Source organism: Pyrus communis, chromosome 10 (assembly GCF_041283825.1).
Source record: "Pyrus communis isolate YQ-2024b chromosome 10, ASM4128382v1, whole genome shotgun sequence".
Taxonomy (NCBI): Eukaryota; Viridiplantae; Streptophyta; class Magnoliopsida; order Rosales; family Rosaceae; genus Pyrus; species Pyrus communis.
In genome coordinates, this window is record NC_142574.1 from 16,875,754 (window position 1) to 16,888,775 (window position 13,022).

General features: G+C 37.0%; 1 protein-coding gene across 1 annotated transcript; it reads right to left on the reverse strand.

Annotated features, from left to right (window-relative positions):
• Nucleotides 1-6,929: 6,929 nt before the first annotated feature.
• Nucleotides 6,930-9,813, reverse strand: LOC137728971 (uncharacterized). Its single transcript, XM_068467788.2, has 6 exons — nucleotides 9,385-9,813; nucleotides 8,678-8,877; nucleotides 8,167-8,307; nucleotides 7,991-8,071; nucleotides 7,404-7,528; nucleotides 6,930-7,298 (listed from the first exon to the last, which is right to left on the reverse strand). Exons 1-6 carry the CDS (start codon nucleotides 9,605-9,607, stop codon nucleotides 7,250-7,252), a joined length of 819 nt encoding a protein of 272 aa, XP_068323889.1. The 5' UTR covers nucleotides 9,608-9,813; the 3' UTR covers nucleotides 6,930-7,249.
• Nucleotides 9,814-13,022: the final 3,209 nt, after the last annotated feature.

The window sequence follows — 13,022 nt, forward strand, 5'->3', positions numbered from 1 at the left end:
GGTTTTTGATGATGAACACAAGAGGCTGCTCAAAACTAAAACAACTCTTTTCTAAAAATGTAAATATCATAGCCAAGCTGAAATGAAACCCTAGATTGAGCTTTTAAAGAATGCTTGATGTTTTAAACAAGGGGACCAAAGAAGACACGTGTCAAGTGCAAATACTTGGGAAAGTTTTAAGGTTGAGAAACACTCTTGGGAAAATGTTGTTAGATGGCCCATGTGTGTTGTCTTAAAGTGTGTGCCTAGCTCGTGTGAAAGCAGCGAGAAGTTTTGACAAGACAGAATCACTAGACAGAATGTACTGCAAAAATTACCATGAAATGCATATGAATGAACAAACCTTTAATGTGAGAATTTAAGCTCTTGAGAAAATGTTTCCAACAGCATAATCCCAAAAGTAGCACTTTAACCCTAAGACTGTCTAGAGCATGTGTGGTACAATTTACAAGATATGATAAGGGAAGCCAAACAATAATTCTAGACTTCACAATCTCCCTCTTTGACTTTTCTTGACAAAATAATCCAAACTCTATAACTAAGTTCACTCAACCTCACTCAAGAGAGAACCCAAAGAACGAATCCTGCATAAAAGAGAACCCAAAGAATGAATCATGCATAAAAGCACTCTTGACAAGAACAAGTGAAAAGTTATCATGGGTAAAGCATTTGCAAGGAATGTAAATTGTAACAATGCAACACAATTTTAATGTTAATTTTTTCTACCCCATTTTGTCATGGCAGAGACAAAGGATTTAATCATTTATCCAATGTTGTTAAGTACATGATATCCACAATAAACAGAAGTTTATAAGAACCATCACCAAAAACATAACATAACAATGAAGATTAAGCACAAGGTACAATTCTCGATACCAAAATAAGAAAAGCAAGTAACTTGTCCAGAAAAATAGAGCTAAACTGAGAGTAGCACACCCAATAACTTACAAAATGAGAGTTTCAACTTGAAATTTAAACACCATTGTTTAAAAAAACAACTTAGCTGTAAATGAACTCCCATATAATATGTGCTCTCTTAAAAACCTACACTCACAAACTTGCTCCCCCATAAACCTAGAGCTCCTCAGATTGAGAGGGGCCATCATGATGCACTAGTTTCTTAATGATACCTTCAAAGGAGGAAGTTTCAACAGTATCAACAAAATCATCTCCGTTATCATAATAGGTAAACCTTATATGCTTTGCCTTGGGGATAGGAGGAGAGGGAAATTGATGAACTTCATGAGAGATCCCCTCACCCTTGGCAATATAGATGCGAACTATTTTTGCATCAACAACACCAGAATGACCATATGTGGCAATAAAGAAATAAGAAGTCGATGATGGGGCCGCATGACATTGATGTACAAACTTAGAAGGGCACACAAAAGGCTTAGGCACAAAAGAGGGTCACCCCATTGATGATTGAAAAGTACGACTTATAGACTGTGCAAGAGATGAGTGACTCATGTGAGGTAAGGATGCAGTTTGACCCGTTGAAGATTAAAACTCAACAAATTGTTTTTGAAGTAAATTAAGCTCAGACTTAAATGGGCAATCTTCTTCCCTAAGAGGCATTAGGTGGAAGAGGCGGACGAGGATCACCATAGGCAACGGCACACATCATGTTGCTCATGGCAATGGGACCTTTGTCCAAATCCTTTGTGGACCTGGGACAAACATCATTGAGATGAGATGGAACACCAACACAATGACACAATAGAGTAATAAGACACAGGTGAATTGTAAAGCCTCTTTGTTGCTTACTAGGACACTTGATTTTAGACAGAATGGACCTAAAGATTAAATAAACATTGCATGCAACACTTTGACCGACTCTAAAGTGGAATTTACATTATTGGAAGTACCCAAAATGTTTCTCCAAAGAAAATCAGACCAATTCCTATAGAAAAGCTTGAGGCGAGACTTAGACACTTGACCTTTTGAAAAAGAATGGATGTATTTAGATAAGCTTCACGATGACAAGTTTTCATGTTGTAATGACAAGTGATGAGGTCAAAATTACACATATCAGCAGTGGATGAGGGTTCAAGACCTAGGACCTCACATATAACCAAGGAATCAAATGGAACATACATTCTAAGCACATAAACTTGGCCACCAGACTCGGAAAACTTGGAAAGGACATTAACATAAAACTCTTGGGACCATTGACAGATTGAAGACAAAAGGAGGTGAGTTTACCTTGTGTAAGTTACAGTGGATCATGAGGTCGTCAGAGAGGATGGCATCATGAACAAGTAGATCATCCTAAATGATCGTACACTTAGGAACAACTTTCCAAGCAGCCACAATTTTGAAGAATTTTTTTTGCGCGAGTGGTAAGAAAGGTTGGAATTGCTTCAACAGAGGGTTTATGAAAGGCATCTGTAGCAGTTTGGGAATGAGTCTTACGACGAGGGAGAGGTGATTAAGCACCAAAGTGATGGGATAAGGAGTTGTTTCCATGCATGGTGGGGAGTTTCCTGGTGAAGAGAGTTTGAAGATTTACAGTTGTCAGGGACAACAATGAGGATAAACGACACCAAAAGTGAAAGTAAAAACCTAGTGAGATTAGATAGGGTAAATGCCTAGGGCACTGTGACATTATTCTGGTCCGTAGAGATGACATAAACAGTTGAGATTGGAAGGTTAAATAACCCTAATACTAAAATCTTAATTCTAAATTTATTAAATTAACCTAAAACTAAAATCTTATTCCTAAACTTTTCAAATTAACCCTAAAACTAAAATGATAATCCTAAATTTATTAAATTAACCCTAAAATTAAAATGTTAATCCTAAATTTTTGAAATTAACCCTAAAACTAAAATCTTAATCCTAAATTTATTAAATTAACCCTAAAACTAAGATCATAATCTTAAATTTATCAAATAAAACAAAATTCCTAAACCTAGAATTAGAAAATTAACAATTACTAAATTAAAATATTTAACAAAAATTAAAAAACACAAAAAAAAAAAAATATTGCAAAAATAGAGAAAAAATAAAAACCCAGAAACCCATCCTAGATCCCAATTCCAACCCCAAGCCCAATTGACACACCCCAACCCAGAATGTCCACTAGGACTCCGAATCGAGCTGTGCTAGTCGACACCAGGAAGGTGACGAAGCCATAAAGTATAATGATGTGGAAAATGTGAATAAATTTAAACCTAAAAGTGCCTAGAGACAAGAGTGCGTCGTGAGCGGGGATGAACCCATTTCACATGCGACATCAGAGCATAAGTAAAGTACAGTAGTGTGGATAAGGATCATACCTCAGAGGTAGCCACCTATACTGAGATTCGCCACAAATCCTTATCAATACGAACTTTCAACAGCTAAAACCTGGAGGGGCGCAAAAACAAGGGTGAGTGGGCCTGAAAATAAAGTTTTTAATAAAAACCTTTTGAAAACGTTATAATCCCTCACCATAAAATCCGTATAATTTCCTAGAAAATAATAATACATACATACATAAAAATCATGCTCGAGATTAGTGAAAACCGAGTATATGCCATGTCAAGTATCTCAGCAATAAAATAAGTAAGCCAGGTGAAATAAATCAATGTAAAATGATATGCCAGCCGGAGTCACCTAACGTGACCTGTACAGTTGAACCTATAGCTCATTAAATATGCCTGCACACGAGTCAGAACCACCTATTGTGGTTTGTACAACAGGGCTGGGTGTAAATAAGTACGCTCAAGTGTTACCATCACGTGGTATGTACGACAAGGTTGTGCACCAAACTTGGATCCAAGGTGAGCGTGCGGTGCGGGAGGTGAACATCACGTGAAGGACTATACCCTAGCCATGGGCAGGAGCACTAACATCATACAATACTCACCAGAAACTTACCTGGCCTCTGCAGCATCATACAATAATATGCATATACATACCAATGCATATAATAAAATGAAATGTAAGCATGACATGGCACTTAAAATGTAAATCCACTTAAAACAATTTCTGGGAAAAATGGAAAACCAAAAGCCCACTCACCTGGAGTCCGCACTACAACTCCCTAATACAAACCTCAGGGCGTCACGAACGATCGGCGCCTAGAACAATTATCAAATCATGTCTTAGAATTCTCATCAATAGAACATGTAACTTACATATCCTATTCGGGAAGATATGTACATCGGATTCCCTATCCGTAAGTTTCTAATATCCTCAAATATTACGTATTCTAACGTATCAAAGTTTGGTGACGATCCAATAGTTCGATCATCGATTGCTATAATAATCAAGCGGCAGACCTTAATGAAACTACGTTCAAATGACAGAAATTCGTTAATCGGACTTCACCAATGGAATCAAGGTATTAAAATTTAGCCTAGGAAGGTTAAGGGACGTCTCGGCCCACGTGCCGTCACAAGTGGCGGTCGGCTGCCCCGAGTCGTCGAAAAATTCTACTATTTCTAAAAATTCTCAAACTTTACAGGAATGAAGATCTCAATGAGTGGAGAAACTTTCATACCTATGACTAAAGCCAATTTGGCCGGCAAAAGCCTCAATTTCATGAAAACCCGTCGGAAACCCTTAAACTTGGTGTTCTTGATTCGACTCCCAAAACAACTCTAACGCCCCAACCAATGCATGGGTTTTGTTCCAAGCCTCAAGGGAAGTCAATTGATGGTGGTGGTTGGCTGAGGTACCTACGGATTTGGTGGATCACCACCCCGTAGCCGTCGCACCCACCAGTGCAAAACCCTTCAATTCCAAACTCAATCCTCTCAATTTTGAAGTGGAAATGGTAGAGGAGGACTATAATTGATGATTGAAATCATGAATCTTTCATCGGAAAAATGGTGAAATTCATCGAAGAACCCACCGGTTACAACCTGGGTCGCTGGTCGAAGGGGAACCCGGCCGGTTCCTTTCCTTTCCCCCTTTCTCATTTCCCTTCCTTGCTCTCTCTTCCCATTCATCACTCTCTTTTTCTCTTCTTTCTCATTGGTCCGGTTTCTCCCTCCTTTCTCTCCTTTATATTTCATCTTCACCGCCCAACTTTCCTTTCTTTAAATCTAGGCCACACACATGGTTGTCCAGATTAAGCTCCAAAAATCTGGGCCTTTCTAGAAAATAACCAATTTACTAAAATGCCCCCGACTTTAAACGTTAATATCTCATTTGTTATAACTCCAAATCACGATCCGTTTGCGCCCATACGTCCGTAGCGACGAGTACTACGAGGATACGCCAAGAAAATGAATCTTACATAACTCGACAAGGCAGTCAACAAAAGTCAACGCATTTGCCTTGAAGGGCATTTTCATAAATTCACCTTATAAAATCGTAATAATTAGGGACGGGTTGTTACACCAACCCCGACCCTAACCCATCGCCGAGTCCGACCCTCACCCCAAACCCTAATCCCTAAATTCCTAATTGCGTAATTCCGTAATCCCCTAATCCATACATCCCCTAACCCCTAAAACAACAAATCAAATTAGAAACTAAAAAACAAATTGAAATTACCTTAATTAGGATTTATAAACTAGAGGTGGTGGTGCAGCTGCGGAGATGGGGCAGAGGATTCCCAAAACAAAGGGGGTCGTGAGAGAGAGGTTTGGAGAGAGAGTGCATGAGAGAGAGAAAGAGAGAGCTGTTTTTGAGAGAGAGCGCGAGAGAGACGAAGTGTTTGCAAAAAATGGAAGAAAGAGGACCCTCCATAAGATTAATACGATACACTTTGTACAACGAAGCGCAACGTTTGATGAAAATTTAAAAACACCTCCTCTTTAATATGAAATAACGAAACCTTTGCACGATGAAATAATGATTATTCATCGTGCAAGTTCCAAAATTAAAATTAATTCGCTCGCCCAAGTTTTCATTTCAATTTAAATTTAAAACTTTTTGCGCGTTGAATATAGTAATTTCTTCGCGCAAAAAGGACTCGTTCGACGAAACAGTTAAAAGTTCGTCATGGAGGTTCCAAAATTTTAATACGCGCCCAATTTGGCGGCCAATCAGAATTAATAACAATTGCGTGACGAATATATAAAGTTCATCCTATTAGTCGCGCAAAATCGCTTTGCGAGATGAATTGTATTTATTCGTCGTGCAAGTTCTATTTAATTTTTTCATTTATCCCTCATGTTATTACAAATGTAATAAGTTAAATTTTATTTACGTAAAAAATAAAATTGAAAGAGTAGAATATAAATTGAATTTAATTCACAAGTTTACATTAATCCTTGTCGGAACTATCATCAATATTATCACTATTGTCGCTTTCATCATATTCAGTATCCCATTCCTTCTCGTCGGTTGGTACATCAAGATCATCATTCCGGCCCTCAGGTGCATTGTATCTTAGCAGATCACCGATGTCAATTGTAATTGACTCTATCAATATTTCGATTTTAGCAACTCCAGCTACATGAAATAGTTTTTGGACAAGATTTGTATTCCAAAGTGTTTCTACACCAATTTCTGTTAAAGTTTCGAGTTATTGGCCAACAAAGTTGTTGTCATCACCGTCATCAAGATCTCGTTCCGGAATATAACACCCCTCTATGATCAATCTTTTGAACAACTTTTCTTCACCTCCCGGCCTTTGGGTCATCGATGTAGAGAATTTGTTTGGCCATTGTTGCCAGAATGTACATATCATCATTGTACCAACATCGGTTAGTGTTCAACGAGGAGTACATGAAGATCTTTTGGGCTGTCCATCCATAAGGACCGGCAATCTTGGACCGGACGGAGAATTGTCACCGGAGAAGCTAAACGCGAGCAGATGCGCTCTGGCTGATTATGGCAACCGTAGCAGTAACACCAGTGTATGTGCTTGAGTACATCGTTGAAGAGAGCAAGATGACGACAAAGGAAGGGGAAGGGGATGGTGAATGGGGAATGATCCTGGCTTGTGTTGCGACTTTTATCCATTGTTATATTGTAGAACAATGTCATCGGGTGAAAGAAACAAGTCTAATATATAGTAAACTTTTGGCAAAATGTTAGCACTCGCTAAAAAAAAACATGAACCAATTTCTAAAAATTCATGTCTAAAATATAAATATTAAATTAAATCCACTCCATCTCCGACTTTACAAACAACCCACTCCATCCCCAGTCATGATTTTTTTTTCATAGAAAGAGAGAACTTAGAACCTTTGTGGAGAGCTAAAAAGGGGAACTTAAAACAACAATTTCACCAGCCACATTGCCAAGCTACTTTAACGTCTTTGACGGCAGTGTGCTCGCAGACCAAAGCAGAACTGGAGATAACTCATACAACTCCGGAAGGGAGACGCAGGACAAGCTGCCCTCCGAAAACACTGCCAAAACAAAAATGTCCACAGTATGTAGAGGTTGAATGAAAGAATATACACTTGGGAAAAGAAAAGGAAACTTGGCACTAACATAATGGATTTGAGGCTAACCTTTTGATGTAGTAGTAACAGAAGTCTGCTAATATGAAAGTCTGGACAATTTCTGAAATAAGAACCATGGATGGCCATAACCCATAGCCCAAGGCTACAAGCAAGTGTCCGCGAGTATCTAATACCTGTTAGAGCAATAGATTAAGTTTTACTAGTGGCATGTTGCAGTGAGCTTATACCATTCAGCAAAAACCTAACAAATTGGAAAGTATGATTCTTCCAAGACTTTGATCAATTAAATGCTCATACACTTTTATATAACTAGAGCAAGTGTCAGAGCACAAAAGGATGGACAACAACTTCTAAAGGCTACTTATGACACGACAAGGGTCTCACTTCATCATTACAAAAAACTAAAGTAGGAAAAGTTGTTATATACTGCTAGCTTATGATCAATATGCTACTTTCAAGTATGAGATTAAAGCCGACCAACGAGGTGCCTACATGGGAATTGATTCAAAACACATCACAAACAGCGTTTAGGAATCAATCCACAAACTCATCTAGTGTCTTGCAAAATAACCATTTTTCCAAAATGCCGCAAACAAAACAAACTAATACAAATAAACCATGTATAAAGATCGAACCTGGAGAACCCAATGGGCACAGCTGAGGAACCTTGCGACACCCAGTGCAAACACATAATGAGCTGTGAATGGCTCAACAATCTGAAATTATAAATATAAAATACACCATTAGGTAAGCAAGCAGTCAAAGTTGTGAAACCATAAACATTCAAGTTTTTCGTTCTATGAAATCTGACCTTTGTGTTTTGCATGACCCGCAACTGGGGCAGTACAGAAACAGCTTCCAGATACACACAAAATGCCCAGGAAATCCTGTTCAGCAAATGATGAGAAGTTGATGGATGAATAAACAAGGCTAAAAGAGCACATGGTACCACCTGCATAAAATCAAAAAAGAAATTAGTAGCAGAAAGAACGGAACTTATTCATGACAACTAGTAAGCAACTTAATATTTTGATCAAGAATAAACTTCATGATGCATCATCACAGAAAAAGGAGGTCAATCAATTTGCCCTTGTAATCATGTTCCTACAATTGTCCAATGTGCAGCAACACAGATTAACAAGATCACACACCTCCAATTTGCAAAAATTATGTTTATCACTTTCAACAGAAACTCAAGCGATAAAGAAAAAAATAATGCTTTTGTATAATTTTATAAATGCAGAAATCCCCCTTCACATATAACACTTCACTGAAAAATAGAAAGAACAACCAAGATAACATTGACGAAGAAAGAAACTTACGACATAATATATTGCGAAGTTGTCTTTATCCTCCATGTAACTAGACTTCAAGTTGAACCGGATCATATAAATAACCCAGAGGGTCGTCACCAGGGTAGCTAAATCTAGCAGGGTGTGTATATCATATTCCATAACAACACTACAATATAATCTCACAGCTAAAAACATAGCTGTTAATTCCTGCGATTTGAGTGATAGCCCTGCAAACAATTCCATTATTTTCCAATCAAACTTCCACGAGTTTCATAGCGGAAAACATATTCAACAGGTTGGTAAAACAAGGAACAGAAACACTAGTCTAGTTCCTCATTTCTGAACTGATAGAATTATGAAATTATTTTGAAACAATTATATGACCAACCAACAAAACCCAGATTTTTTTTCACGAAAATAAATCCAGCCCAGATTTTTTTTGGTTAAGCAACAAAACCTAGATTTTCCCTCCATTGATAACAATTTTCTCACAAACCAAACATACCCAATACAGGAAACCTTGCATGCGAAATTCCACAAATATAAAAAATAATAATAATAATAATCCCCCATTCCCCACAACAGAAAAGCAAGTACCAAAGTCGAATCAGCAAAAAAAAAAAAAAAACAACAAATCAATTGCATCAACAATCCTTAAAATCCCAAATTTTCCACCCATTTAAATAAAAATTAAAAAAATTAAAAAAAAAAACCTAGAAAGCTCGAAACTTTACCAGCGCAAGTCTTCTCCTTCATGAGCTTGTATATAAGTACGGAGATTCCAATCGAGTGCACAGCCTCAGCTGCAACAAAGAGATTGTCGTGATCGTGGACGATGAATCGGAGCAGAACCAGCGCCGCCATGCCCGAAACGACGGCCAGAAAGGCCTGAACTTTGGACGGCTGGCGTCGCGCCCATGTCCATACGGTGTGGATCGGCCTCTTCGGAGCCCTCATGAGGTTTTATTTTTGTTCTTGCTTTTGTTTTTCTTTTCCCCCTTTTGTAATTTTCTCGGCCCCTTGATTTTCCCGGAAAGTTTGATGTGGAGGACAGAAAGTGAGGTAAAACTAATTAATGCGTGTTGTTGTGGTGCGGAAACAGGATCCCTCACAAGTTAGAGAGCGAGAGATTTTTGCATTGCTTAATTGCACCGTTTTGCAATGGGAAAGGAGAGACCATTTTTGTTCCGGTATTAATAAAAGAACATGTACGACATGTTTTACATGTCGTTTTAGTTGAATGTCAATGTGGCATGTGGTCAGTGGATTGGATGACAAGGCACTGTCTTGAGAGAAAAACCTTGACGCTCGGTTGCTTTAGCAGACAGAACCGTAACGTAATCAAAATATGAAATTAATTACTTAAATTAAAAGGAATCATTATTTTTCTTTCTAATTATCAAAATATTGGAGTGCAAAATGATATTTTTTAAGTGTCAATAACAGTTCCCAAATTAAATTATACGATATCCAACCACTTAGTACTACGGTGTAGAAGTATTCCTCTTCACTTGTAAGTGAGAGGTCTTAGATTTGATTCTCGCTAAAGTCGAATTTGAATCATATTATTGCTAGCTCATTGTGAAGCTAAGTCCACCCCTTAGTATCGACAATTTGTTTTCTTTTTTTAACAAACGATATTATATATACTAAGGGGGTGGCGAAGTGGGCTAAGCCTCACATTGGGCTAGCCATGATAATGTGGTTCAAATACGTCATTGGCGAAAATAGAACCTAAGACCTCTCACCTACAAGTGAAAAAAAATACCACTAAACTATAATACCAAGTGACAATAAGAAGAAATCTATCAAAAATGTATATTGTACAATATTTATATTTGATAACATAACAAGAGGTAGGGGTGGGAAATTTTTTCCATAAACCAATTTACCAACCGAACCATACTGGTCGGTTCATAATGGTATGGTATAGTTTTGGCATTTTTTCATAATCGGTTGGCATTATTCCGAACTGATAATTAATGGTATAACTTTGGTATTGGATTATGTATACTGAAAGTATGCCATAGCTGCCAATATATATATATATTATTTTATTTTTTTTTATTTTTTTATTTTTTTGGGAAACTATTATTAGGACTCTAAAAATCTCATTCTACACTCCTCACAAATGCATTTTTCTTTCTAATTATAGAAAGTTTGGAGTGCCAAATGAGATTTTTGGAGTGCTAATAACAATTTCCTTTTTTTTTTTTTTCTATTTACTTCTTATTCTAATCATACTTTTTTTTTTATGTAACATTTTAATTGAATTGAATTGATTGATGAAAGATTTCACATGCATTGGTTACTGCTACTTCAGTGATGTTGCTTTATAAAAACAACAAGTTATTTGTTTTGCGATTATAATAAGGGAATCTTATAACCAGAACCATACTTTTGAGTTTTGAGTTTTTTGTTTATGCATTAGTTGCTACAATTGAATTTAAACAATCATGTTAGTTAAGCTTTTGAGTTTGTGAACTTATAACTATTTGAATTATGTTTGTTGATATTGTTGTTGGCTTATTAAGTTTCGATTTGATTTTCATTTTAATTTGTTAAGTCATGATTATGTTGGCTTACAATTGAAAAATTGAAGCAGCAACTTCTTTTTCTCTTTTCTAGTTTGTTGTGTACGGATCAGTGCATAGTCTTGAGTTGTTGTTTTTGCAGCTTATTTGCAAATCATCGGTTGTGCCATTTACCAATAGAACCAACCAATAATTTTGGCTGAACCGATTTTTGGCAACCGCAAGAAGACGGTTGCCTAACGGTAACTAATTTTTGGTAATTATTTATATGTGGCTAGTAGGTGGCACCAAAAATTTGACACAATTTGCCAATCGAACCCAGCCCTAAGACCATCTCCAATGGTTGGGCTAAAAGCCAAACTTTTTAGCCCAGAAACAACTTTTCTGCTCCAACCGTTATAACCTAAAATTTTAGCCCGGGATTATTAAATAATGAACTTATGCTATTTTTTTTGTTAAATTAATTTTTTTAAAAAATAAATAAATATGTAGACTATCGTAAATTAATTTTATGAACATTTTAATCTAAGAGCAAGCCAAGCGTTGGGTTTTGCTCGGGGGACAGGGGAGAAACCAAGGGCCCAAGGGCCAGGGGATTAGGTCCAGCGTAGCCCAGCCCGATGGAAGGGGGAGGCCTGAGCTCCTGGCCCGTGGGGGATTGCCAGCCCTAGAGCCCGAGGTGGGGGTGACGTAAGGCTGACGCCAGGGTGGCGTCAGCGCAATATTTAAATTTTTTTGTGTCAGGCGCGTGCACCCCACCCGCGCGCGTGGGGGCGAGTCGCCGACACAAAAATCAGAAGAAAAAAAATTCTGTCAGTTACCGTTGGGAAGCCACGTGGCGTCCCACGGTGCGTTAGATCTCAACGGTCACTTTATTTAGACCGTTCAATCTCAACGGTAAAAAAAAAAAAAAAAAGGTCAGATTTAATATCCACCGTTCGATCTGAGATCAACGGTGGATATTAAAATGCTTTATAAATAAAAAAATAAAAGAAAAAATAGTTTTAAAAATCTGAAAAGTTACCGTTGTGACACGTGGCACAATCTGGAGTGTTGGAATTCAAATTTTTTTATATCCAACGGCAGAGATTAATTAATTGAATAAAAATTTAAAAAAAATTGTAAAAAATTCAAAAAAATTCAAAAAAAAATCTGAAAAATCTGAAAAAAAATTGTAAAAAAAATTGTTTTTACTTTTCTATAAATACCTTCTCATTATCATCTACCTTACACAACAATTTCATATTTTCTCAACTACTTTCAATCACATTCCTTTTTTTGTCTCAAAGTTTGAATCCTTTTTTTTCAACAAAATGACCACTGGTGCAGGTACGAATTGGTTGCTTATTGAAGATGTTGCGTTGTGTGCTAGCTGGATTGAAGTTACTCATAGTTCGCTTACGGCTAATGAGATGCAGTTGGGAGAAATGTGGAGTCTTATTCATACCAATTTTCTTGAGAAAATTGGTGGGAAAAGAACCAAAGAATCGATGTCCAGTCGTTGGAAATTACTTAGCCAATCGTTTAATACGTGGAGAGACGCCTTGGCACAAGCTAGTAGTAATATTCGAAGTGGGGAAAATTACTCGGATCAAGTAACAATATATTATTTATTTCATACCCAAATTTACATTATAATTATTTGTTTGTATTATTTATTTGTTACCTACATAATTTATTATTTATTGTTTGTATTATTTAATAATATTTCGGATAATGACACGTGGCGCAGCGATAACGATTAAAAATCTTATCCGATATTACAATTAAAATTATTTTGTATTATTTTATAAATAAATAAAATACTAATATTTTATTGCCTATTGCCAGGGCTATTG